The 24,651-nt window shown below is 41.0% G+C and overlaps 1 protein-coding gene across 5 annotated transcripts in view; it reads right to left on the reverse strand.

Moving 5' to 3' along the window:
- The window catches only part of lpp (LIM domain containing preferred translocation partner in lipoma), a 188,316-nt gene that overhangs the window by 102,964 nt on the left and 60,701 nt on the right, over positions 1-24,651 (reverse strand). For all 5 annotated transcript variants that reach the window (XM_083766328.1, XM_083766329.1, XM_083766331.1 and 2 more), the window contains one exon: positions 11,869-12,062. In XM_083766328.1, coding sequence (XP_083622454.1) covers positions 11,869-12,058 — 190 coding nt within the window. In that variant the 5' untranslated portion in view covers positions 12,059-12,062. The remainder of the gene's footprint in view (positions 1-11,868; positions 12,063-24,651) is intronic.

The raw sequence follows: 24,651 nt of genomic DNA on the forward strand, positions 1-24,651 counted from the left end.
TACTTTTAAGTAGCTTCTTTGTGAACAAGGAATCCTAATCAGTAATTAAAGTTATTTGAGAGGGCTATAAGAGGTATAATTGGTTATCGGGAGCTGGAGTGTTGTTAGGGCGAGTGATAAAGGAGTGGAGATGGATCCAGCTGCGATAACAGTTAGCCAGATTAAATATTGTTTCTCAAGTTAAGTGTCAAATACACATTCAAGTACTCTAGTACATGTGACAAGATTTGTGATTTGTGATTACATCAAAGTTAGCCGTATATGGGGCTAGATTTACCATTCTGATTAACCATTTTCAACCTGGAGTTCCTATTTTGCGCATGTCATTATAGGCGGAAAAAACAAGTGGATCTTGCAAACGTGAACATGCAAACTGTGTGGCTCCTGCTCCAGTGTGTATCTCAGACTTCAAATGGCCAGCCTATCACGTTGGTCACTCGTCTTGACATATCTATGACGTACAGTATGACTCAAAATTCCTGACAAGGCTTCAGCCCAATCAGAGATCCAATGACTTTCTTGATAGATCAAAGCTCAATGTTTCTTTTTTTTTAATATATCTTTTATCCCACGATTTTGTAACCCATTTTTCACCCCTGTGTCAATCATCTAATGTGATCCTGGGCTCTACACACCCTCCGCCAACCTGGGGAGAGCAACGGACTTAACTCATGCTTCCTTCATGCTTGAGTGTCCAAGTTGCTCCTTTACACCTGACAGGGGGGAGTTTCCCTGGTTGGACGTAGCGCGTGGAAGGAACACGTTATTCCAACCAGTTCCTTTCCCCTCCATCAGGCGCCCCGGCTGGCCAGGGGGAGGCAGTTTAGAGACCAGGATTACTGCATGTTTTTGTGAGGGTACCTACCCTAGGGGACACGGGGAGAACATGCAAACTCCACACAGAAAGGCCCTTTCGCCAACCCCGCCTTCGGGTATGGGCACTGATGACGCGGAGGAGGAATCACGCCGCCAGCACCCACAGCGCCCCGAGCGGGAATCGAACCCAGGACCTTCTAGCTGTGAGGCGACAGCACTACCAACTGTGCCACCGTGCCCCCTAAAGCTCAATGTTTCTGACGTACTTCTGTGGCCTACTGAAAGTGTGCACAAGGAATGTGACGCTGATCAATCTAACGCTTTGTGAGATTAGTTGATAGACATACTGTAGAGACCCACATATAGACGTCTAGCATCCTGCAGATAAAATTGGCTTTTTGTTAGTTTTGCATGACATTGTCATATCTCAAACTCAAAGTATAAAAGTGGGCTTTAAATCACTCAAGAGTTCAAATGTACCAATAGTCATCTCAGTGTTACAGATGGCAGTATTCTGTGAGGATTTTTCTATCCTCATTATGCAATTTCTGTGGATTAGCAGGGTTTAATGTGTATGATGAGGTTTGAGCATATGCTATATCATGTGAACATATGCGCAATATCTGCATTATACTGTATACAAAAGCATGGTCCATCTGATCTTTTAGGTCAGGACATACTGGGGACAACGTTTGGCTAGCTACACGACTGTCCCCTACCCTGATAGAGCATAGAGAAGCTCAGAGTGTTGGGGGACTGTTTTCAGCACAAGAAACCTCAAAACCAGGGTGTCAGTTTACTCTCATTGCTGAAAAGAACCACGTGTTGTTTGCGAGTGTGTTTGAGTGCTCGGTGAATAGATTATATTGCCCATGAGAACCTGATTTATTACAGCCGAAAGCGGAGAGAGACTGAGAGAGAGACACCGGTGTCTCTAGCCTTGTACGCGTGCAGAGCAGGAGACAAAAATGTATGCAGGGCGCCACGTGACAATGGGGGTCCACATAAGTCATGTGACGCCAGACAGCTATTCTGGCATGCAGGTCTCCAACAAGGTCCTCCTGAGGTGGCCTGTTGCGCAGAACGTTCTTGTTGCATAGGCAGTAGGTTCTGGACCCGTAAAAATAAAGTTGGGACAAAATCTTTATTTTGCACTTTTCCCCCCCAAATCTGTAACCATGAGTCTGCAATCAAAATCAATCCATGCTGCTTACAACAAAGTCACTGTTTATGTTTAGGATGTGAGTAACTAATGACTATACTTTATTCATATTCAGTGGCAAATAAAAACCCCTATAATCCCTTCTAGACAATGGATAAAGTGCTTTAAGACCAGCGTGTCATTCTGCATGTTTTATCTATCCACGGCCCATTCCAAATGTGCTGTGGCAGAGAGGTTGCGCACACATTGTTTTGACATAATTATGGAGCAGTTTTATTCCACCTTCCGCTCGAGGAGAGCTGCTCAGCTCTGCTCTTAATTAGCAGTGATATGTATAGAAGACTGATTTATGACTTCATTTGGTTGGAAATGCAAGGGATGGATTCTGAGGTCTTTGGAGATATGCTTGTTTTAAAGTGTAAAGGAGGCAAGGAGCAGACCAAATTGGCTTCTGCCAGTTTAAGCAGGATTTCTGCGGGACAGAGTTTTAACCGAATAAAAGAAGGATTACATTATGCTGTGAAACCAGAGAAACAAATGCTTCTGCGAGGTGTATGGTTTAAAAAATACATTCCAAGTCAGGCTTTTTATAAAAAAATACAATCCCTCATTCATCAGCGTATCAGGTGGAGTGGGGGCGAATGCAGATTATTTTGTAAAGGTTATGGGACAAGCTCAGGGTTACATTTCCTGGGAGGGGGGGGCTGGGGTTTGGATCCATGCCTCTGCTTTTGATATGCCCTCTGGTTCATTCATTTTTATGGCTGTTGGGGAAATGTTTTATCCTTGTTTCTGGTAAGACTGGTAAAATGCATTTCCATTTGAGAAATGTAGCCTCTTTTTTATTAAAAAAATGTATCATAACCACATTAACTTACTTACAGTAGTATATTTTTGGTCAAGCCTATACAGTAGGTTTCAACATGGGTCACTCACTCACTACTGCTGCTGCTGAGTGTAGTAAGACAGAGTTTCATCACATGAGAGTTTCTCCCCGCCACAGCTCACAGGCATGCCAAGTAGCAATGGTAATGTTACAATTTGCTACTCTACACCACCACATGTCAAAGGGCAGGTGGGGTACTGGGGGGATGGGGGGGGGGGGGGTCATCCGAGGACACAGGGGCCTGTTTTGACATGGGCATTTGACATACTTCTAGTGTCTAAAAACGGGAACTAACGTTGCTTTCAAAGTGGCATATTATCATGCTAAAAATAGCACATGTTTAACTGCTTTCAACCCGGCTGCGCATATTTTGGGAATGCCGTTATATACATACTGTATATCGGGAATACATTCAAATATTTAACAGATTTCAAATAATTGCAAACTCAAATAATTGCAAAATTGCTCATGTACATGCTCTCTTGTTTTTTCTTTAAAAATGTCCCATTCTTTTATGTAAAGCAACTTTGGGTACTTGAAAGGCCATACCGGTATTATAAATTTGAGCAATTATTATCACCAATTTCCGCTATTATAACATTTAGGATGAAGGATGAAGAAACAAAAAGTGAAGTGAGCGACTCAGAATTTTACCCTCCCCCCAACAAAAGAAGAAGAAAACTCCCAAGATTCACTTGCGTGTCGTTTTAAGCACTGCACACAAAATATACATTTAGTGATTGAGGTCTGTATGCTCTACTTAGATGAAAGTAGCCTTTGTGTGCGCTCACAGCATAAGCCGGTGGTTTCTATGGGGACACTGAGACTCTCATTGGTGGGTTTCCTGTAAATTCTCTTGGTGACACCCGTGCGGAGACTCTTGACATAACAACCGGTAGTCAGTTTGCTTCTGGGCAGTCAAGCAGGGAGGAATAAAAACAGCTTATGCAGATGTTCGACACTTTTTGATTGCTCAGGGCGAACAATTAGTGGGTTTTCTGGGAAGTTTGGGAGTATGGAAAGTTATATCTGAAGCAGCGGCTCTGCCACTTGTTTGACCTTCAGTGAGACTGTTCCTTGATAAAAAACTATCAAAACTTAAATTTTAAGCAAATTGTGAAGCTGTGTGCAATAAAAAGTGGCACCAGCGTTGGTTTTGTTTGAGGAAACTATCATATTTCCACACTGACAAAACAATTATGACATTATTCTATCATGTTTTTATTGAATTGATTTTTGTTTTTCTTTGGTGTCATGGTTTGGAAACCTATCTTTAAAGAACAGAAACTCTCTGAATCAAATTGTTAAATGGTCTAGTAAGCTGAGAGATGAGTCACAGCTTAACCCAGTGTCCCCGTACACCAGACACAGCCGATAACCAGTGCTATTTTAAATGTGTGCTCGCCTTAGCGAGCCCACAATGATGATTCTCAACACTTGCACAGTGAATTTCAGATCCTTCCTTCTGGACGGAGGTATAGAGTCCCACAACGTGTAGAACAAAGCGTTATAAAAATAGCTTTGTTCCAGCAGCCATCATTCACAAACACAAACATTGCAAAGATGCTACAGAAACATCTGCTTATTCTTCCCGCATTTTACCTCATTCTAGTGATTATTTTAGTAGCTTTTAAATCCTGATTTAGCAGTTTGTCTTATTGTGTCGTTTGTATAATGTATAAAGGCTTGTCTACTGTCTGCAACCCAAATCTACCTACGGCTCCTAATAAAATAATAAATAATAAAATAATAATCTCAACTAGTGGTCAGACTTTACCAGACCATCACGTAAATTGATACATTTATGGAAGGAATAAATCAAAGAATAATAAAAATAAAAATATTAGTTTGAGATGTTTTCCGCAATTGACAAAACTACTAACAGTGAATTGAATGAGTAAACTGAAGCAATATCACAACGCATCGCAATGCTATGTGTTGTGAGCTTGTAGATCTGCTATTTTAGGTATTTTTAAAACATTTCGCCAATTTCTGACCTCTGTTCTTGACATGATGTTTTACAACCTGTTCTCAGAGGGTAGTTTACACAGACAGACTTCATCTCTGAGTGCACTGAGCTGAGCATGTTGATTTATGCAGACAGCTGCATGGAAATGCAATAACATAAAGCATTTATACAATTTCAAGTAAAGTACAAAAATATGGCAGATGCCAGGTTAATTTGTTGACCTGGCATCCTATACTACCAAGTTAAAAAACAAGCAGTATAATAATAATTAATACCGGTAGTCTAAAGGCAGTATGATGATCATTTCTTTCTCATATTCCCTCAAACATTACATTAAGCAAAACAAAAAGCAAAAAAACTTTCAAGCAGCTGCACAAAAGAACCATGTAACGTTTAACGCACTATGCGACAGTTCATTTCCATAAAGCAGACTTGTCTGACCTTCTTCTTACTTGCACTGTGCAGAGCAACTTAAACCCTTGGGTGTGTCGCAAATGTGATCTGGGGTAAAGTGAGGTCTGTGAGGTCTCTGACTCTGTCCAAGACCTCCAGTAATGTGCCCATCTGTCATATCATTCCGCTGTGCGTTTAATCAGGGCAGTTTTCTGCTGAGACCTCCGCAGCCCACATAGGCCCCGCTAACCATTCAGCGCCCATCCACATCAGGCTCCAGCTTCTCCAGCCTTCCTCTGTCTCATACAGGCCTCGAGCGGACTAAGGACAGGCAGGCACCACGGCAAAGTGCAGTGTCCCCGATTTCAACATGAAGTTCATGAACCCTTGGTTATATGAGGCAGAATAGTTTGATGTAAAACAAACGATAAAAACCAGACCTCTGATGATCTGCTCATGAGGCCCCATCCACTCTCAACAGTGTGACACTGGAGTTGGTTTTACATATAGGTTGTCCGAATGGATCGGGTGATCGGAAATCGGCTCCGATCACATGATTTTCAAAAGATCGGAATCAGGGAGACAAGATCGGATTTTTTATTGTCTAATGTAAATCTCAAAGAAAGATGTATATAAGCAATGACATTTTGTAAAAACTGTGACTGGGAAGTCATAGTATTTAGATGAAGCAATTTGTAACTAATGTCAAGCGTAAAATTGTTACTATTTCCATGGCCATCTCTGTACTTTTGTCTACTTTCTATATTGAAGTGATTGCTTTGAACTTTGAAGCATTAGAGACAGTGGCAAGAATTGAGTCATGGATAATATAAGTGGTCAGGACAAAAGGGCCTTTTCGAGGAGGGGTCAGACAGAATAAATTGGTTATTCGTCATGCTCAATTGTCATATTGACTTCATCCACTGGCCATTCTAAAAAACAGACTGCAGTGAGATCAACATATGGAATGAATCCTGTAGGCCTACTGGCCATATATGGAGCGTGTCTTGAGTGTACAGGGTTTGATGAGGTCAGATCAACATATGAAATGTCAGAACCGGTCCCTTTCATGACGTGGTGTGACGTGGTGTGGCACTGACTGACTGACGGGAAATGCAGGTTTTCATAGTAAACGCGACCTATGGTCGCAATTAGTAGCCGTTTAAGTGATGTTGGGTAGTTTTTCCCTTTGAAAGTAAATGAACAACACAAGGTCCAGTTTTCCTGAAACAAAATTACAGACAATATTGGAAAGGTGATTAGGAAAGGCAGACAATAATGTCATACAATATTGTTGGCTGCTAGGAGTGTCACAAAAAAGTGAAACCAAGAGTCACTTGTCCAACCGACAAGTAAAAATGTAATACACTTGTCCGGAAGGATTTATTAGTTGTCCCGGACAAAAGGACAAGCCTTAATGTCAATACATCATTATTTTTGCTATGATTCCATGCTTTCATAAGAGAAAAAACACAATGAAAAGTATAGTCACATTTTGCCTTTCAATAATTGAAAGGCAACACAACAGACTATACACGTGACATACATTAGCATATTTGCTATTGTGATATGGCATAATAAAAAATATAAAGATCGGATCAGGGAAAGATCGGTATGTCTCAAAAGCAAATGATCGGAATTGGATCGGGAGCAAAAAAATGTGATCGGGACATCCCTAGTTTGACATTTAATAGGCTAAGAAAAAAACACTTATCATCATCAAAAGGAGCAAAGCAGTACTTTTGTTTGTATTGGTGAAAAATACAGATGTTTTTTGTTTGTTTTGTAGGATTTGTGGATGCTAGGGTTCATGGGATTAATTCATTTAGATTGCTTCCTCTCTCCGTATGTCAGTATGATGCATTGACCTCAATTGAGTCTCGATAAATGTTTCAACACACTATGTTAAACATACTTATTTTCCATGTAATTACTGTCATAGTAAATGGAAGCAGCACCGGGGTAAACATGGAATGTGCTACACTGTATGAGTGATTTAACCACAGTAACGCCTGCATTATTTAATTTATTCAACGACACCGTCCCATTTCAATGATATACAGTTCAATATATTACTTTGGAAATGATACTGTGATGAATGAAATGGAAGCCTAATTATCTCAGAAATGAAGAGTAAAACTATGAGTTTATTTACTCAAATTGACCTGGTCAGTGTTTAAGACTGAGGCTGATTCTAAAAACACCTTCTAAATCCTGACCTAAGTTTTCTGAATAACTTTAAAAATATATATAATGTTGCTATATACTGTACACTGTACTGTACTGTACTGTACATAGCAACAAGAACAAAAAAATAGGTTGCCGTCTTGAAGGGGAAAAAAACCCAAAAGGGGTTCCCATCATAAATGGGTTAATTTTCAGAATATCTCGAGAACCGTACGGTCTGACCAACCGACTTAAAACTCTGATGACCCGAAGGAGTGCCGTGCCCGGCATCGAGTCAGTAGGCATTGGTTCAGAACCGCCAATAAGTCCATATAAAAGGCATATGCAGTTATGCACTATGGAAATCCAGAACCACTGACCTGACCGCTATGCCATATGGAACCGATCATCTTTGTCCGTCTGGCTGTGTGTGCAGCTGTAGTTCATGTATTTAGAGAACCGTCTGATCAACTTCAAACTCGGTGCGTGCATTGCCCGGTGTCAAGTCGGTCGGATACATGTATGCCCATACAGTATATGCAGGACCAATCGACTTCAAACTAAGGCTGCAACGATTCATTAGTTGTCAACTAATCGTTTAATCGAATCGTCAACTAGTTTTTTGCAATTAATCATGGGTGTTTTTCTACTTACAGTAGTACCATACAGTAGTTCTCCCACTGTTAAGTGTAAATGAACTAAAGAGGAGTGAGTAATCACTTCCCTTACAATCTGATGATAGTTGCACATGTGCACAGTAGTGACTGCAAAGCAAAATATAATGCAGAATCACATGGTATCCAAAAACATCTAATGTCTGATACCCTCAACATCTTAAGATGGAGTTTCCATTACCAAAAGCCGTTGCAGAATTTCATAACCGTTTACAAAGTCTTGAACCTCAAAGGTCCCCAGAGGTATTGGGGTGCAGGCCAGGGTAGAGATATGGGGAAAATAAAATTGTTTCATATGCCATCCCGCCAAAGAAATGATTTCAATCGGTGCCGATATCAAAAGTAGGCCTACAGCTTCAGTGAAGAAGGCAGATTGCAGCACACAAGATATACTGTTATGTCTGTATATGTAAGCTCAAATTGTACTGTAAAGTGTATCATCAGTGGCTTATAATCTAGCCTTACTGTATGTAATTTCACAAAACAGATTTTCAGGGAAATAACCTTAAAATAAAATAAAAGTATTTCAAAGATTCAGAGCATTCTTGTACATACCTCTAATATGATCTCTTTCCATGACATCTTGGTCATGTACAGTAGAATATGTTCTGCCGGGCATAGTTAATTCTTTGTTAATTTGAATCTTAAAAAGTACAGTTTTGGACATAATGAGGTTTACACCTGGCAGTGACAATGCATTTTATTTAAGCCACTGAGCCTTAACAGTAAGGTCTCAATGTTATGTTAAGTGGGGGCATTTTTACTGTGGTCTGTCTTGACTCTACATCAACTTCCCTTTTTAGCCATTTCCATTGATATATTATTATTGCACTTACAGTAACAGGAAGGAAGTTGCTTCCTTTTATTTGCACCTGTTTTACCATTACATGTCCTTTTAGTAGAAACTGGCCTATTTGTGTGTGTGTGTGTGTGGGGGGGGGAGACGACACAGACATTAAACTGTCATTTTAAAAAGTCACATATCTATCATAGGTACGTACAGTATGTTGTTGTAGTATAGGTGCCTTCACAAAAAAAATGGCAGTAATCCAGGCCTTCCCCTGGTCAGCCTGCTGAAGGGGAACTGGTTGTAATAAAGTGTTCCTTCCCCGTGCTACCAAGGAAACCCCCCACTGTCAGGTGATAAGAAGCGGCCTGCTCACTCCTCATGCATTGAAGGAAGCATGAGCTCAGTTTGGGAGTCTCCCCAGATCGGTAGAGGATCAGGCTTAGATAGAGCCCAGGATTACAGCACAGGCAATTGGCACCGAGATCAAGGTCAACATTTCATAATGGGTCATATCTCTGGAATGGAGAGGCATAGACCAAAATGTGTTGGTTCAGGCAGACTTTGTTTTTTACTAATAAGCCTAGATATTATGCTTGTGCATTTTAAAATATTTCTATTGATCTAATGATCTTAATGCAACTTTTTAGATTCATGTTATTGATACAATAAACCGACAGAACCATTTGAAATGATTATTTAAGTATGTATCTTCATGCAAATCCTTAGGTGTAAATAATAATAACAGACCAGCTGTCATCCTGGGGAAAGACCACAATGAATTTGTGTCTGCAAAGAAAACTGAAAATAGCTACAAGCACACAACATGTCGTGTTGATATGCGTAGTGAGCTTGCTATATTTGTAGAATGTTTACGTGTTTATGTGTGCGTTTGGGTTAGTAGTCATGTGTACTGTCTTGAACTAAGGCACAGTTCTGAGTAATATGACAAAATCTGCTGTATGTCATTAACTTGTTTAAAGAACATTGCAGAATTATGAGCACTTCTTTCAAATTAAGTCTGCTTTGTTGCTTCATCTTCTTTTGCTTGCATTTTATGCATGTGCATACAAATCCAGGAAAAATCTATTCCTCCATTTTATTACTGTACATCATGAACAAAGACTCTTTCACCACAATACTTCAAAAGGGCCCTGTAAGAAACAGGCCTTGAATTCATCTTTCAACTCTGTGAAATTAACCAAAATAGAGTGGCTTAATTAAGGCCCCTTTAATGCACTGATAACTAAGTCACATCTCTTATCAATTAGGGTTTTAGGACTGAAAATAAAAAGTTGCTCTGTAACCATGGGAACCAATATTACAGAGTATATTTGCCAATGAATCATCACATTAGGTCAGTAGATAGAATTAAGTACCGGTACCTACCCACATATGTTCTGGTTTTGTCCAAAAATCAAACCATTTTGGCAAATACTTCATGATCAAATTGAAAAAATCCTTAAAGTAAAATTGAGAAAATCTCCCCTGTTATACCTGTTGGGGGCAGACCCAAATGTAAAGTTGAGCTCTGCTCATAGGAAGTTATTTGATTTATTTAGATTTTTGGCAAAGAAATGTATCTTAATTTTGTGGAAGACAGATGAAATACCCTCAGAACATATGTGGATGGCCCAAATAATGTCACTACTACCACTGGAGAGACTCAAGTATGAAACACAAAATAAGACAGATGTATTTGTAGAGGTATGGACCCCCTTTTTGAATCATATTGAAGAGCGCATAAATCCTGTGTAGGACGGAACCCACCTTAACGTGCACACATGCATTATACAACCCATGTACCACTTGGAAATTACTATTTATTATTATTATTATTATTTTTTTCTTCTCTTTTACTTCTATTATTTCTCTGTTTCTTCATTGTTGTTTTTATGTAAGTAACTGTCTTGTATGTAAGTCTGCTGTGCTGTCCTTGTGTCCATGTAAAGAAAACCCTCAAAATAAATAATATAAAAAAAAGAATTAAGTACCGGTAGCTATAATAACACTCCTTTTAGAAGTTATTATAACTAAGTGCTGTTTTTATTTGTTGCGATGTGAACTGCTACTGCAACTACCAGTGGTCCAGGGACCACCAGTCGTCCTTGAGGACGTTCCAGGTGGTCCTCGGTTAAATTATGGAGTTGGTAACCAAATGGAACCCAATTAGATCTATAACTCGAGCGTAAAATGAAATAAGATTTAAATGATTGTTAAAACACCTGTATTACTTAATTTACAAGAAGTTTGAACAATTAGAGCAATTATGATATGAAATATAATGGAACCAACATCAAAACAGCATGGAATTGTGGACAAAATCGAATTCAACAAAATATTCTATGGCCACGGACCGCTAAATCTCATCTATTGGCGGTCCGTGGCTCAAATGCAGAATGAATAATGGCCTTGATTTGAAAAGGGTTGAAAACCATTGCCTTAGAGGGCTGTGGACACTTTAGAAACACGCCTACCAGTGACATCATCGTTAGGCAGGTTTTAATTTGAGAGATTGTGTCTTCGAAATTTGAGGAGGAAATTGCGTGCTGTGATTGTCTGGAAGGTGTGTCATTCTGCGCTGCGATTGGTTGGGCATCGCATAATGGGTGTGTCACAGGGGACACCCGTTTCATATACTGTATAAGTGGCAGATAGAGGGGGGAGAGAGACAGAAGGGGGAGAGAGAGAGGGAGCCAGGAGAGAGGGAGGGTGGAGGAGGTAGGGATTGGGTATGTCATATCCCTGAACGGGTATGAACTAGTATATATGTTTTTTATTAATGCGAGAACAACAACAGCTTCGATGAATTTCGATACCCTATCGATGATGTCACTGGTAGGTGGCTTTCTGAACTGTCCACAGCCCTGAGACACAGACGGGGGAGACAAAAATAGCTGTGTGTGTGTGTGTGTGTGTGTGTGTGTGTGTGTGTGTGTGTGTGTGTGTGTGTGTGTGTGTGTGTGTGTGTGTGTGTGTGTGTGTGTGTGTGCGTGCGTGCGTGCGTGAAGTTACCTCCTGATTCAGGGTGGCTGTGGTCTCCCAGCTGTTTGTAAGGGTTGAATTTAGGCTTGGGCGCAACCACAGGGGCAAACTTCTTGGGTGCCTGCTGCTGGGAGACAGAGATGCTGGCAGTGCCCAATGCTGGAGTGGTCTCCATCCTGGCAGTCACCTGACCCGTCTGTTCAGCATCACTGTTCCACATGGTTCTGATGGGCAAACACAATGGTTGGTTGTGTTAGGAATATTGCAAATCATTTTATATTGCTCAGACCCTTACAGTATTTTTTTTACAACACCTATATCTGCAATTATGCAGCCGATGTGTCCCAATTGTTAACCCCTTTCAACCTATTTTGGAACTTTCTGACATTTCTTTCTAAATTAGCAGATCTACCAACCCACAGCGCATTGTGTTGTGAGTTCTGAGTTAATTTCTATTTTAAATGATCTAATTTTGAAGAACTATGATCAAATCTATGTTTTTGATTTTGCACTTAACAAAATATTGGTGAAACATTGGTAATCGGTAGACTAGGACACAACTAAACCAGCTTTGGACTAAAATAAATTGGGCTTTGGTTGTGATACACTATATTGACTATAAGACCAAACTGTTTTTTTTTAATTACTTTTAGTCCGTGAAGACCATTGAAAGCATGCTCTCTTTTGCAAGGACGCCTTGAGTACAATATGATCACAACGTACAAAAACAACATACACGATTTTACACTACGGTGAAATGCTGTATAGTGAGCAATATTAAAAAAACAATGCTACACAGGGGCTACACAAATAGGTACAGTCGCAATGTGTTGCATTACATCCTCAAGTAGTAAAGATGAAAGCCATTTCAGTTGCAATATTCAAGGTCACATAATATCTTTACAGTCTATGCCAAATATTAGCTAATCTTACGATGCATCTCAAGTAGACACTAGACAGGGCAGTTGAAACGTTTTGAAAAGATGGTTCAAGACCACAACCTCAGTGATGAGGCCATATGAATCTTTCCTAGAATCCTTCTGCAGTGCCAAATGCTGTGATAAGAAGTCATTAGTGGAATTGATATCTGATCCCTTTCTAAACGGGATATCGTAGGAGGGCCAGCGAGCTTGCCAGGAAACTAAGAGGCCTGGCTAAATGCCAGTGGTCAGCACAAACTGATGTCTCAGCGGGTCTACACAGAAATCCATCTTAAAACACCAAATCCAGACACATCAAGGACCCCACTGGCGACCGGCAGAGGGACACTTAAGGGATTGAGTACGAGCAATCAAACTTGAAGTTGACTATGTATTGGCTTCACTGCCTTTCTTTCTATGATCGCAGGACCGCAACAATATGCATAAATTAATATACAGCAGAATGGGGCTGTGCACTCACATATGAACATGCACATATGAACATGCAGATTCAGTCTATGAAAGAAAGCATGAGAGAAGAGTGTATGCTAATGTATCATTTTTGTGACATAGAACTGGTCATAGTCTAGGCATACAGCATATACTCTTAACAGGTAATAAGAATAAGAAAATAATACAAATCTGTCCTCAGATTCAAATAAGTCATTCTGAAAGAAAGATCATATGAGGCCGATGATGTAATCCTCACAAATCCTTACTGGGCCGAGAAGTAGAAGGTAAGGAAACGAGAAAGGTGACTGACATCATACATGAAGCACGCTTTGTTACACTTTGTGTTTATCCTCACAAGACTTTACAGAGACACTTCAAGTTCCAATCCAACATCAACTTGCTAGATATTCAATATTGCGCTTTGAAGTTTTCTAGAAAATGTACCGTAGTTTTAACCGCTGCTAGTTTTGTCCTCAGTTGGCCTATGTCAAGAAGAACACTTGCAATGTAAAACAACTTGCAACTGGCTGAGGCCACCAGTGTTGAGTATTTCACCATCGCATTCTGAAATCACTTGAAATATTTGAACTATTTATATGCCCTGTGTTTTTCCCATCACTTCTCTCTGTTGCCGTTTTCTGCTCTGTGTTCTGAAGTGCTCTTGTTTATTATCCCCTCTCTGACTGATAAAGGGTTTACATTCTTTCTCTGGAGCGCAGCAGGAAAGCCCACGCACAATCATCTTTTAATATCTGCTCAAATCCCTGCTTCTCCACCCGTTACTAGCCCATTGGCTCTCACTTTTTTTCTATTTGCCTGCTTTTAACACTCAGACGGGTACAGAAGTCTCACACCCACCTGTCCTTTCAATCTGCCCAAATGGCTAAAACGTGATTTATTGTGAGAAAATCATGTACAATATGTTGAAATATGACTTACTTCGTGTACAGTGATGTGTTGACTAGAAAAAGTTCAAACATTGCTTGATTGGTCTATTTTGTAAAACAAGCTATAGTGTTTCACTTTCTGTGTTACTACATTACATCACTGTATCCAGTGAACCCATTATGGCTTTGTTCAGTCTGCATGCAAATCCCATTTGTTTCTCAAATCTGATCTTCAGGACTGACTTTCACACTGTTATTTGCAAGCAATCAGATTGTATTTGTATATTCAGATGTCGGCTTATCTGCATTGGTTCTTGTGGTAATAACGTAAAGACAGTGTGAGTAATGCTCAACTTATACTCCGTCATACCATATTATAGTGTTGCTCAAAAATAGCTGATTTACATAATATAATAGTAGATTGAGTATTTTCGGCAAGCAACATTATCATATGACGGATTTATTGCTGTGTTTATTAGACAACATAAATGAGATACATTTGCTTTGCCTGCACACAAACTATAAAAATCCACAAAATAAACCTTGCTGGGTTGACTTAACTCAAAAGCGGCAGGCTGGATCTGTATTTGCATACAACTGCTCGCTATCAAGGCCCCAGGGAGGGTTACTGAGAGCCACTGGACTCTTGCGTGACGTTTCAGCCCTAAATAGGCCAGAATGATGTGCTTCTGCTTCCAACATGGGCATATTTGCCCTTTGTGCGATGTACTAAAGAGGATCATCCAAATGAATACAATGATGATCTTTTACATCATAGATGTGTAATAGGAAGGCCAGATTAAAGAGGATCAAGAGGAGGATGCACACACAAAAGGATAAGGAAGACAGCAGTCTCCTTCACTGCTTTAGCTATACTAGGGGTGAAACAGTTAATTAAAACAATATATTTTATTTATTTATTATAAAAACAGATTTGAAAAAAGAATACTTGATTTTGGGGCTAACTGTATAATAAAACACTTTCAACCTTGCATCCCTATTGTGGGCGTGTCATTTTAGCTGACATTTTTCAAGTGAAAAATGTTGGTCATCCGATCTACAAGCTCACTGATCGACCAGCTCTGCGTTAGTTTGCTTTTGTTTTCGCATCTCCATATTCCAACTTTACATGCGTTTTTCCATATATTAATGCCCTACATCGTCAAATCACACTAATTACAGTGGCACACAAAGGTAGGTAAGCTCAAAGAATGCATTGCATTGTGAGCGGCCGCTTGGGAAACAGTTCAGTTCGATTCCGGGCTCCCCGAGAGTTAGTGTCCAAGTGTTCCTTGAGCAAGACTCTGAACCTCAAATTGCTCCCGATGAGCAGGTTGGTGCCTTGCATGGTTTCCTCTGCCGTCGGTGTATGAATGCGTGAATGTATTGCACAGTCAATCTATGTAAAGCACCTTGGATAAAGGTGCTAAAGGTGCTGTATACAAATGCACATTACCATTGTGACGTTGTGAGCTTCTTCTAGACCAGCTATTTTTGCAATTTTTAAAAGTCGGTCTGTGGGCTTTATAAATATTGAAGAGACTAAAGAGAGCTTGTGACTAAACTACATCAGTGGAACACTGGTTCTTTTATCCTTTTCCTGAAAAGTAACGGTTCTGGACATACTGTAATTAGTGACTGTAATTAGTGCCCAGATGTGTTCAAACACCCATCTCTTGAAACACATGTGCCCCTGCTGGACTAGGGTGAAATCCTGCCAGAACTCTTCTGTGCTTCCTTGTTTGATTTCCAACAAATCTGTCCACATTTCTAAGAAACAGATACCCGTTCATAGAATTAGAACAGACATGCGGCATTCTTCGTAGCAGATGTGTTGACAAGACATGATGCACGAAGAAAAAAAAACATCAGTCTGAGAATTAAGGGTCCCTCATGTCCATTGAGGACAGGGCCACGCCACAGTGATATGCTATGGTCTCCTCGCGTGACACGCATCTGTTCAAACCTAGACCTAACCAAGAGGACATTCTAACATCTTCTGACAATTTGTCACCATTGATTACGACACTACATCAAACCTTGACATAACAGGGCATGTGTCACCGCAAACAATCGACTGGGGCCAGAGCTCCAGGCGTTCAGGAGGAGCCAGTCAACAGCGTTCTGAGAATCCTCTAACAGGACTGCATCTGAATCAAGTGAATGTTCTGAAGCCGAGCGCTTGTTGTAGGATTCTAACGATTGTAATAGTTCACCTCCAGACCAGAATCTGTCAGATGTAAACCTTTTCAGGAAATGAAAACAAATAAATAACCTGTGTTTACTTCCAAAGGGATCCAATGCAGTTATTATACTGCAGTCACTTATGAATACTTTTTAATGGTTCAATATTTATATAGAACAAACTTAACCACTTTCACTTCCAAGATAAATAAAAAATAATAAAAATAGGAAAAACAGCACATCTACAAACGTAAAGCAGGGAATAGCACTTTGCTATGACAGACATGGTGCATTGGTGCACCTCAGATGACAAGCAAACTGCTCTTCCAGGCCAGTGCGCCTATTTGATAACATGTTTCTAGGTGCACTGCAGAATGGGTCTGAAATGTGTCACAAAAGGCTTAGTATATCTTAAATTATGCATTCACTTATTTCAGCTACTGTATATCTGCTTTGATATGAATTCAGATGCACACACATACACAAGCGCAATCACTGTGGTTAATGTACTCATTCACTGTCAGATTAAATACCTGCATTTACCATCCTCCAGTGCCAGCCTTTCTTCATATTTACAGATTCACAGATTAACACAACGCGTGCTAACGATTCCCTCAGATTGTATACGTCTGACACTACGCTGATAGCATTGGACGACCAACCTTTTCGAAGGCAGACAGCAAATGTTCTCTTATAGCGAGAAGCACACTGCATACCTCAAAAGAAAGCTTAATTTGTCCACTCCAATTGTAAAAATAACTTGATTTTACAATCTTCCATTCTGGAGATATTTACCTTTATGTAACACCTGCTTTTGTAGTAACGTGCTCTTCTTGAACAGAAAGCCGCGTTAGGGACCGTTTTATGTCAGACGTTGACAGGCAGTTATAAAAATGAACAAAATATCAAAATATCCGATACATACTATACACCGAAAGAAAGCCCTGAATGTCTACTTTTACTAGGAAAAAAGTACACATTGATCCCATCTACCCTTCGTCGGCAATTGGCTTTTGAATGAGCTACAGAATGAGCATAGGGACTGAGGGAACATATTGGGGCTACGTTACTACTGTTTTCTTAATTTTTTATGATGATGATGATCATGACGGATCGGGCAAACGCTAGGGGGGCAGATGAAACGATGCAAAGACGCGTTGTCATTATTTATCCATTTATGTACGTGTCTGTCACTGTGTATCGTTCCAACTCGGCTAGCCGAGTTCGCCGAGGGACGGTGGTGTTGCTGTGCGGCTGTGACCCTCCAGTAACACAACAGCGCATATTTGCATCGTTCCATATGACCATTGATCATCATCATCAAAAAATAACCGTCCACCGTCCCTCGCCGAGTTCGCAGAGGGACGATACAATCCGTGATAGTTTTCTTGTTTGTTCAAGTAAGCAGAAGGAAAGGAGTAGGCATGTAACGATATATTGTACATCGATATATATCGATATTATATCCCGGCGATATGTATCGATTTATTAAAAATGTATATTGATTTAAAAATCTTTTTTTTAGGGGGGCTAGTGTGTGATATGAAATGTGAGCTGTAATCATATTCTATCATATTCACGTGCTTTTGGAGAGAATTGAGACAGACTCCATGCAGTCACTTTCAGTGCAGAGGGGAGCTGTATGTGTGACACAGGTGATGGTCGTTATTGATGCTCATTAATACATCAAGGAAGGCAATTATCTGCACTGTCAAATAGGTCTACATCTATCCTAAGATGCCATCAAAGAAAAGAAGAAATCTTAACTCGAGCTAGGTTTAAACATGAAAGCATGTTTACCTTTGGAAAAAAAGTAAGTCAAAAGTCGTCATTATCAGTGAATGTGTTAACTCTGGAGGCCTTTACACACCGGGGGGCCGTGTGATGAATAAATACAGCTATTCATACAGGTTGATGCGTTTATTCGCAGTTTAGGGAGCTCAGAAACATTTACTTTCCTTTAATGGCGTGTAATAATCATGTTATTGGTGAATACACAAATAAAAGTTCAAAAGAATATATATTTGCGGGCAAAGAATAAAGAAATCCTGGTGTGACCCCGCAGAGAAAGTGTGGTGGCTGGAGTAGCCACATGGAGGATGAGTGACTCACAACTCCATGGCAGCGTGTTTCACAGTTCTCCTTTATGAGGGCATGGCAGGCGAGCTGTTTTCTCACAGCTGTTCCACTCCACTTTTACAGCTGTCATTGAGGAACCGCTGCAGGTGTTTCTACCGCATTAATCTTTCATATCCACCGAGGAGGAGACTATCGAAACAAAGCCTTCCACTGAGGACCACAGAGAGGATTGAATTGTAACACAAACTGACAAGGTTCACTGTGTTTTCTTTTTTCTTTCATTCTCTCTTTTTTGGGGGGGTCATAATATGCTTCGCTTTCCAGTAAATATTTCTAGTAAATGTTCACTCGCCTCTGTACTTTTTTCGTACTTCCTCCTCTCCCGCTTTATTAATACATGAACGAACACACACACACACGCACGCACGCACGCACGCACGACTAGGTCCAATTACTGAATAGGGCTGAGAAATCCCAGTAGGATCAGTCCATTCTCCAAGTCCAAATGTTCTCTCAGACGTTAAAAGCCCCCCTTTAAAAGGAAAAATGGAAAAGGAAGATTTCCAGACATAAAAACACAACGCCAAAGTGGCTTGAAAAGTCTGCCATGGCCTTCAATTGTGAGTGGCAAGGTTTTAAAATGTTGTGCATTCAGGCTGTCAAAAGCCTGTCAAAAATAATGGGACTTCTTAATAAACTTCAATTTTGCAATCTTCAAATACTGTAGGTGAAATAAAATGTGATGATTAAATACAAACTGCAGTGAGAATTACTTTTTTTAAGACCAATTAGTCCCGTATTTTAATGTGAATTGTTTTATTAGGACTGTCCTATATTGTTGTTTTGTATTATGTTTTGAATGCAATTAATTTCTGCTTTAATATGATAGTTTTATTTCATTATACTGTGATGCTTTGTTAATAAGTTCAAGTTGCAGTATGCTTCATACAGTACTATGTTTTGTCAAACTCTGCTACCAAGATAAACTGAATGAACTGAATGCGGAAGCTACTGTAGTACTAGTATCTACTGTACCACTGCACACTTTGGTGATGAAACATAAAATTCTAAAGTACACCATGATTTATTTACTGTACATGCAAATGCATCAGGTGATAACAGAGGACCAGAACAGAAACGCTTAGCGGAGCAAGTTTAGAGAGTGCCTCCTGTCCTGACTGTTGATTCTCTGGTTTCTAGCTTTGGAAACAATTGTTACTTGTTAATAATTGGCTAATCACTAAACTAATCCAGAGAGACCATTAACATGTAAACATTGACTCGGCAGTGGCTTCTCACTCCGTGAATAATTTGTGTAGTGCTACTCCACTGAAGACATCTAATCATGAAACAGTAGTGTGTCCTAAAGTTCTCAAACTCTGCCCGAACCCGACCAGGCCCGACCAAGCCCGACCCGACCCGACGTTTTAGGGCCGGGCCGGGCCCAAAAAATATGCTAATTAGTCGGGCCGGGCCGAGCCTCGGGCTCTGTGATTTTCCGCAATTTTATTCTTTTTTTTTTTTTTTTTTTTTAAGTGTTATTATAATAGAAATAGCAATTCTGTTATTTGTGTAATGTGATTGTGTATACGTGTATGAGTATGTATTTATTATGAAGAGGGCTGCGCTAGGGGATTCACTTGTGACAGGAGGACTGGAGACGGGGGTCGCATCGCACTGGCATTTCAGACTCGGAGGCCTCGTACACACATGTCAAACCATGTGACTTCCATTGGAAAAGCATTGAGAATGAGGCGGCCATGAAACAGACAGAACAGATCATGTCAGTCCAGCATGTGTGTACGAGGCCAGAGCAGCATTGCAGCCTGCCCCGCACGCAGGCAGTAGAGAACAGTGGACGGTGAGAGACTTGCTTGCTACCGCTGGTTTCCCTCTGGTTTGCGCACCAAACGAGCTACTAACCACCAGTTAACTTGCCAAGTTGCCATATGCTTAAATATTTCATAAAATCAATCGGATTATCACAGCTGAAGAAGCGTCAGGTTTTCGTCATGTTGCACCGAGTCTCGTTAACCCAGCTGGCTGCGATGAATAAAACCTAATTATTAATCAACGTCACCAAACGATCCAGTGATAATTATATAACTTAGCTACACCACGTAAAGCAACTTCACTTCAGAGGAAACTAGAAAAAGTGCCCTTCCGGGCACAGGTCTCCACCAGGTTATCCACAGATCCGTGCAGTTAGAGGTAAAACACTTTTCGGCCAGTTATAGCGCCACCTTGAGGCTGAGTTGAAATTGTTCATGTGGCATTTTGTCCTCGGCCTAGTGGGAATGTGGGTGCACAATTTCACGGAAATCACGCGATGTGTTCATGATTTGCAGCATTTTGTTTGAAACTGAGCACTCCTGTGAACTTTGGAAGCCAATCTTAACCAATCAGGATGGAGTCTGATAAATCTGAAAGACCCGTTTCGTTGAATGGCTCTAGAGAGACTGTGTACCAATTTGCGTGATGTTTGGACAAAATCTGTAGGTGTACTGTGCAAAAACTTGTTTTGCACAAAGCGGCCTCCTGGTGGCGCTATAACAGGCCGTTCTGGAAAGTTTGGGGCAGAGGTTCATGGTTGGCATCCAGGGAGTGTGTGTGCAAAATTTGGCATCGACCGGGCTTGTTTTGCACAAAGCGGCCTCCTGGTGGCGCTATAACAGGCCGTTGTGGAAAGTTTGGGGCAGAGGTTCATGGTTGGCATCCAGGGAGTGTGTGTGCAAAATTTGGCATCGACCGGGTTAACGGTGGCTGAGATTAGCTGTTCACGGACGGACACACGGACGGACGGACGGAGTGCAAAACATACTCTCCCCATGCCTTCGGCTGGTGGAGACAACTAAGGGAGGGAGCTGCAGCTGCTATTCGTGTTTACTCACCAGTCACCACCACCACTGTATGGAATCCATTAGAATGATTGGAAATGGAAGTTATGGAACATTAATAGCCTATTCTAACGTGAGTTACATACATCCTTTATTTCGATAAATCCGTTGATCTCCGTTCTCACTTTCACACTGAAACACGGCGCCGCTGCATGCGCTGCTATTTAGTGCTGCTTTTTTTTCTCTCTCTTTTTTTCCTGTTGGGCTTTTGTCGGGCTTCGGGCTTAACATTATGGCAATTTTTAGGGTAGGGCCGAGCCTCGGGCCCACCCAGTTAGGGTAGGGTCGGGCCGGGCCATATTTTTTGGGCCCGTTGAGAACTTTAGTGTGTCCCATTGATGACTTTCGACCATGGTGTCCTGATATTGGGCGTGTCATTATAGTAAAGATTTTAAAAACCTTCCCAAACTTTCACGCTCTACAAGGTAATAACCGCGGTAATAAAAATCACATACCGCCCCAGCCCTAGCTGCAACCACTCCTATAGACAGCTATGTGTGTCCCTGGGTCCCTGGGTCTGTCCATGGCTGGCTGGGTATGTCCGAGCACGAAAATAGCTTTTGGTTGGTTTTCACAACCAAGTGTCACTGTTGCGCAGCCAAATACACACATTGATTTTGGGTGTTACAGTACAGTACAGTACAGTACAGTACAGTACAGTACAGTACAGTACAGTACAGTACAGTACAGTACAGTACAGTACAGTACAGTACAGTACAGTACAGTACAGTACAGTACAGTACAGTACAGTACAGGGACCCCACACGGTAACTCTAATTTCTCAACCATTCCAGAAGCGGGACGGCTCACCGGAACCGTGCTGACTCCCTGGGCGCGTTCCTGAGGGTCTGGATGTACCGGGGACCCCCCAGGGACCCCCACACGGTAACTGTAATTTCTCGACCGTTTCGGGTGCAAGGCAGCTCATGCTTTAGTTTATGCGCTTGATAAGGGAGTATAGTTATTTTATTCTGTCCTCAATGCTACAAGTGGAAAAGAACACCTAAACCTTGACCTGGGCACCAATCAAAATAGACCTTTAAAAAGGTGTAGACGATGAGAAGGAGGTTCATTGGTTGGCAGGCTTTTTATGCTGCATAGTAGGGTGGGTGCAGTATAGGTGACTGGCATTAGCACTCATATAGTATGTGACGCAATGTGCAGGCGCTCAGCCGCGCGGATAAAACAGCTTTAAAAATTAAAGGCTCCCATCTGTGAATGGCTCCTGCCTTGTCCTCCCAGCACCGGACTCGCTCTGCTTCAGACAGCTGGTTGAATGGCTGAGCAGGCTAATGCGACATTACACAGACGAGAGCTCGCTCCCCACGCGCCACTGTTTGGAAACAGGACAGAGCTCAAGAGTTCAAGTGGTCATTACGGATCCTGAAATGTTGTGTGCGGGAGGGTAAATATCTGAGTGCCGGAAGGTTGACACCATGCCGCGAAGTCGACATATTAATAAAAGCAAAAGGCTGCTTTGGAACTCTTTCGGGTGCTAAATGTTTAATACTGCAAGTCACTGGGGTCAAAAGTCATGTTCTGAAATGTAACATGGTTAACAGCTAAGTTACATTTTGTCAACGATGCGGTTCATTTAAACGTCCTTGTCAAGTACTTTATACTTTTTTCCAAGTATAATGGTACTCTGGCATAGCATATGAAAAATGTAGACTGTTTTCCTCTTTACAGGTTTTCAAAAGCCTAATTCAAGCACAATTCAAGTACCTTCAAGGCATAAGACTTTCAGCACTTGGCTACTGCTCTCATTTGATATCACTATGACAACATAGTTACATCATTTTTTTCAAAAGTCAAGCATATTGCTGACCTTAAAGCTGCAATCCATAACTTTATTCAGTGAATAAACCATTATAATATAACCAACCTGTATGGTAGCCGGTAGAGTACGCTATACAAACAATTGCAGTGGTTGGTCTACCTGCTCTTCTACAGAGACATTTAGATCCTGATCCTGTAAGGTCAAAATGCAATGCATCGTTTTCTCAATCAGACTTTCCAATATAGCTCAACAGTCTAAATTCTCAGTGCACCGATGGCCTAGTGGTTAAAGTTAGTACCATAGGCTTTGACGCAGCCTGTCAGCAAGGATAGCTATTCGGATGGCAGATCTCTGAACAATGTTTGGACCAAGTTTGATAAAGACTGGATGTGGCCACGACATACGAAAGTATTGAAAGAATAGCTGATATACAGTACAAGCTCACAGTGTGTCTGAGACGGTTGTGCGACAAATACTAAATATTAAGTGATTTGTTGTTGCATAAAACTATATATATATATATATATATATAAAAATGGGGCTCACTTTCTTCCTGGACTACAATTCCGATAATGCTTTGGTGCACTGCCCCTCCTTGTGGATAGGGGGAGCAGATATCCTTGTGGATAGGGGGGGCATGTTGTCTCGTCTTACTGAGACAACATGTAGTCCAAGAAGGAAGTGAGACCAGTGTGTGACATTATGGACACTGCTAAAATCCAAAATATCTAAAACCACATAAAGACCCCAGGAAAGTGTTCTAAATCTTCTAAACATCATTAACATATTATTTTTTGCAAAAAGGGTGAAGTGTCCCTTTAAGCATGATAATTATCAAAAGGTTTCTAGCACCTGTGCAAACTCTGCAGCACATTAATAGGACGGTCCTATTAATGTGGACCTTTTCAAAAGCTTTCCTAAAACCATTGTTACCAGCGTTTATCAGGCTGAATGATTGCTATTGTTACGTCCCCAGTGGGACACTGCTAGGAAGCAATGGCATCTCAATCCATTCATATCCACATCCTCGCTAGTCTCCCAGCAGCACCTACTGCTCTACAAACACTCATGTAGAGGCGTGCCACAGTCTGCTCCCTACACATGGCCAATTTAGGAATTTAGCTCACCCAATTGCCAGAGTAATAATTACAAATTCATAACCCATATCCTTCTGAGTAGTACTAAACATAACACAAACAACATGTCCTCCCACAGAGGTGTTTAGTGAGTATAGTTAGTCATCCTAAACAGAGAAATTCACATATCGTCTAATATTCTGATTTTGAACACTTAGCTTAAGACCTAGACACGTTAACGTCTAGACTAGGTCTTAAGCTAAGTGTTGCCTGAAATAAGGAAATATAGCTGCAAGCAGCGATAAGATGGGACCACGCAATAAGCCCTTTTAGGCTGCTCAACAGTGCCACTTTAGGTCACCCAGCGGTATTGCAGCTGTCCGTAGATGTGTTCCACATAAGTCTAGGCACATGTGAATTTTTCATTTTCAAATGATTGCCATTTGGCACTTTGGAGTAAAACTGGTTTCAGTCCTATTTGGCATGACCCTCTACCATACTGTAAAGTTTCAAAATGGTGGGAGATCTAAAGGTCAG

The sequence above is a fragment of the Protomyctophum parallelum genome (assembly GCF_964188405.1).
Source record: "Protomyctophum parallelum genome assembly, chromosome: 6".
Taxonomy (NCBI): Eukaryota; Metazoa; Chordata; class Actinopteri; order Myctophiformes; family Myctophidae; genus Protomyctophum; species Protomyctophum parallelum.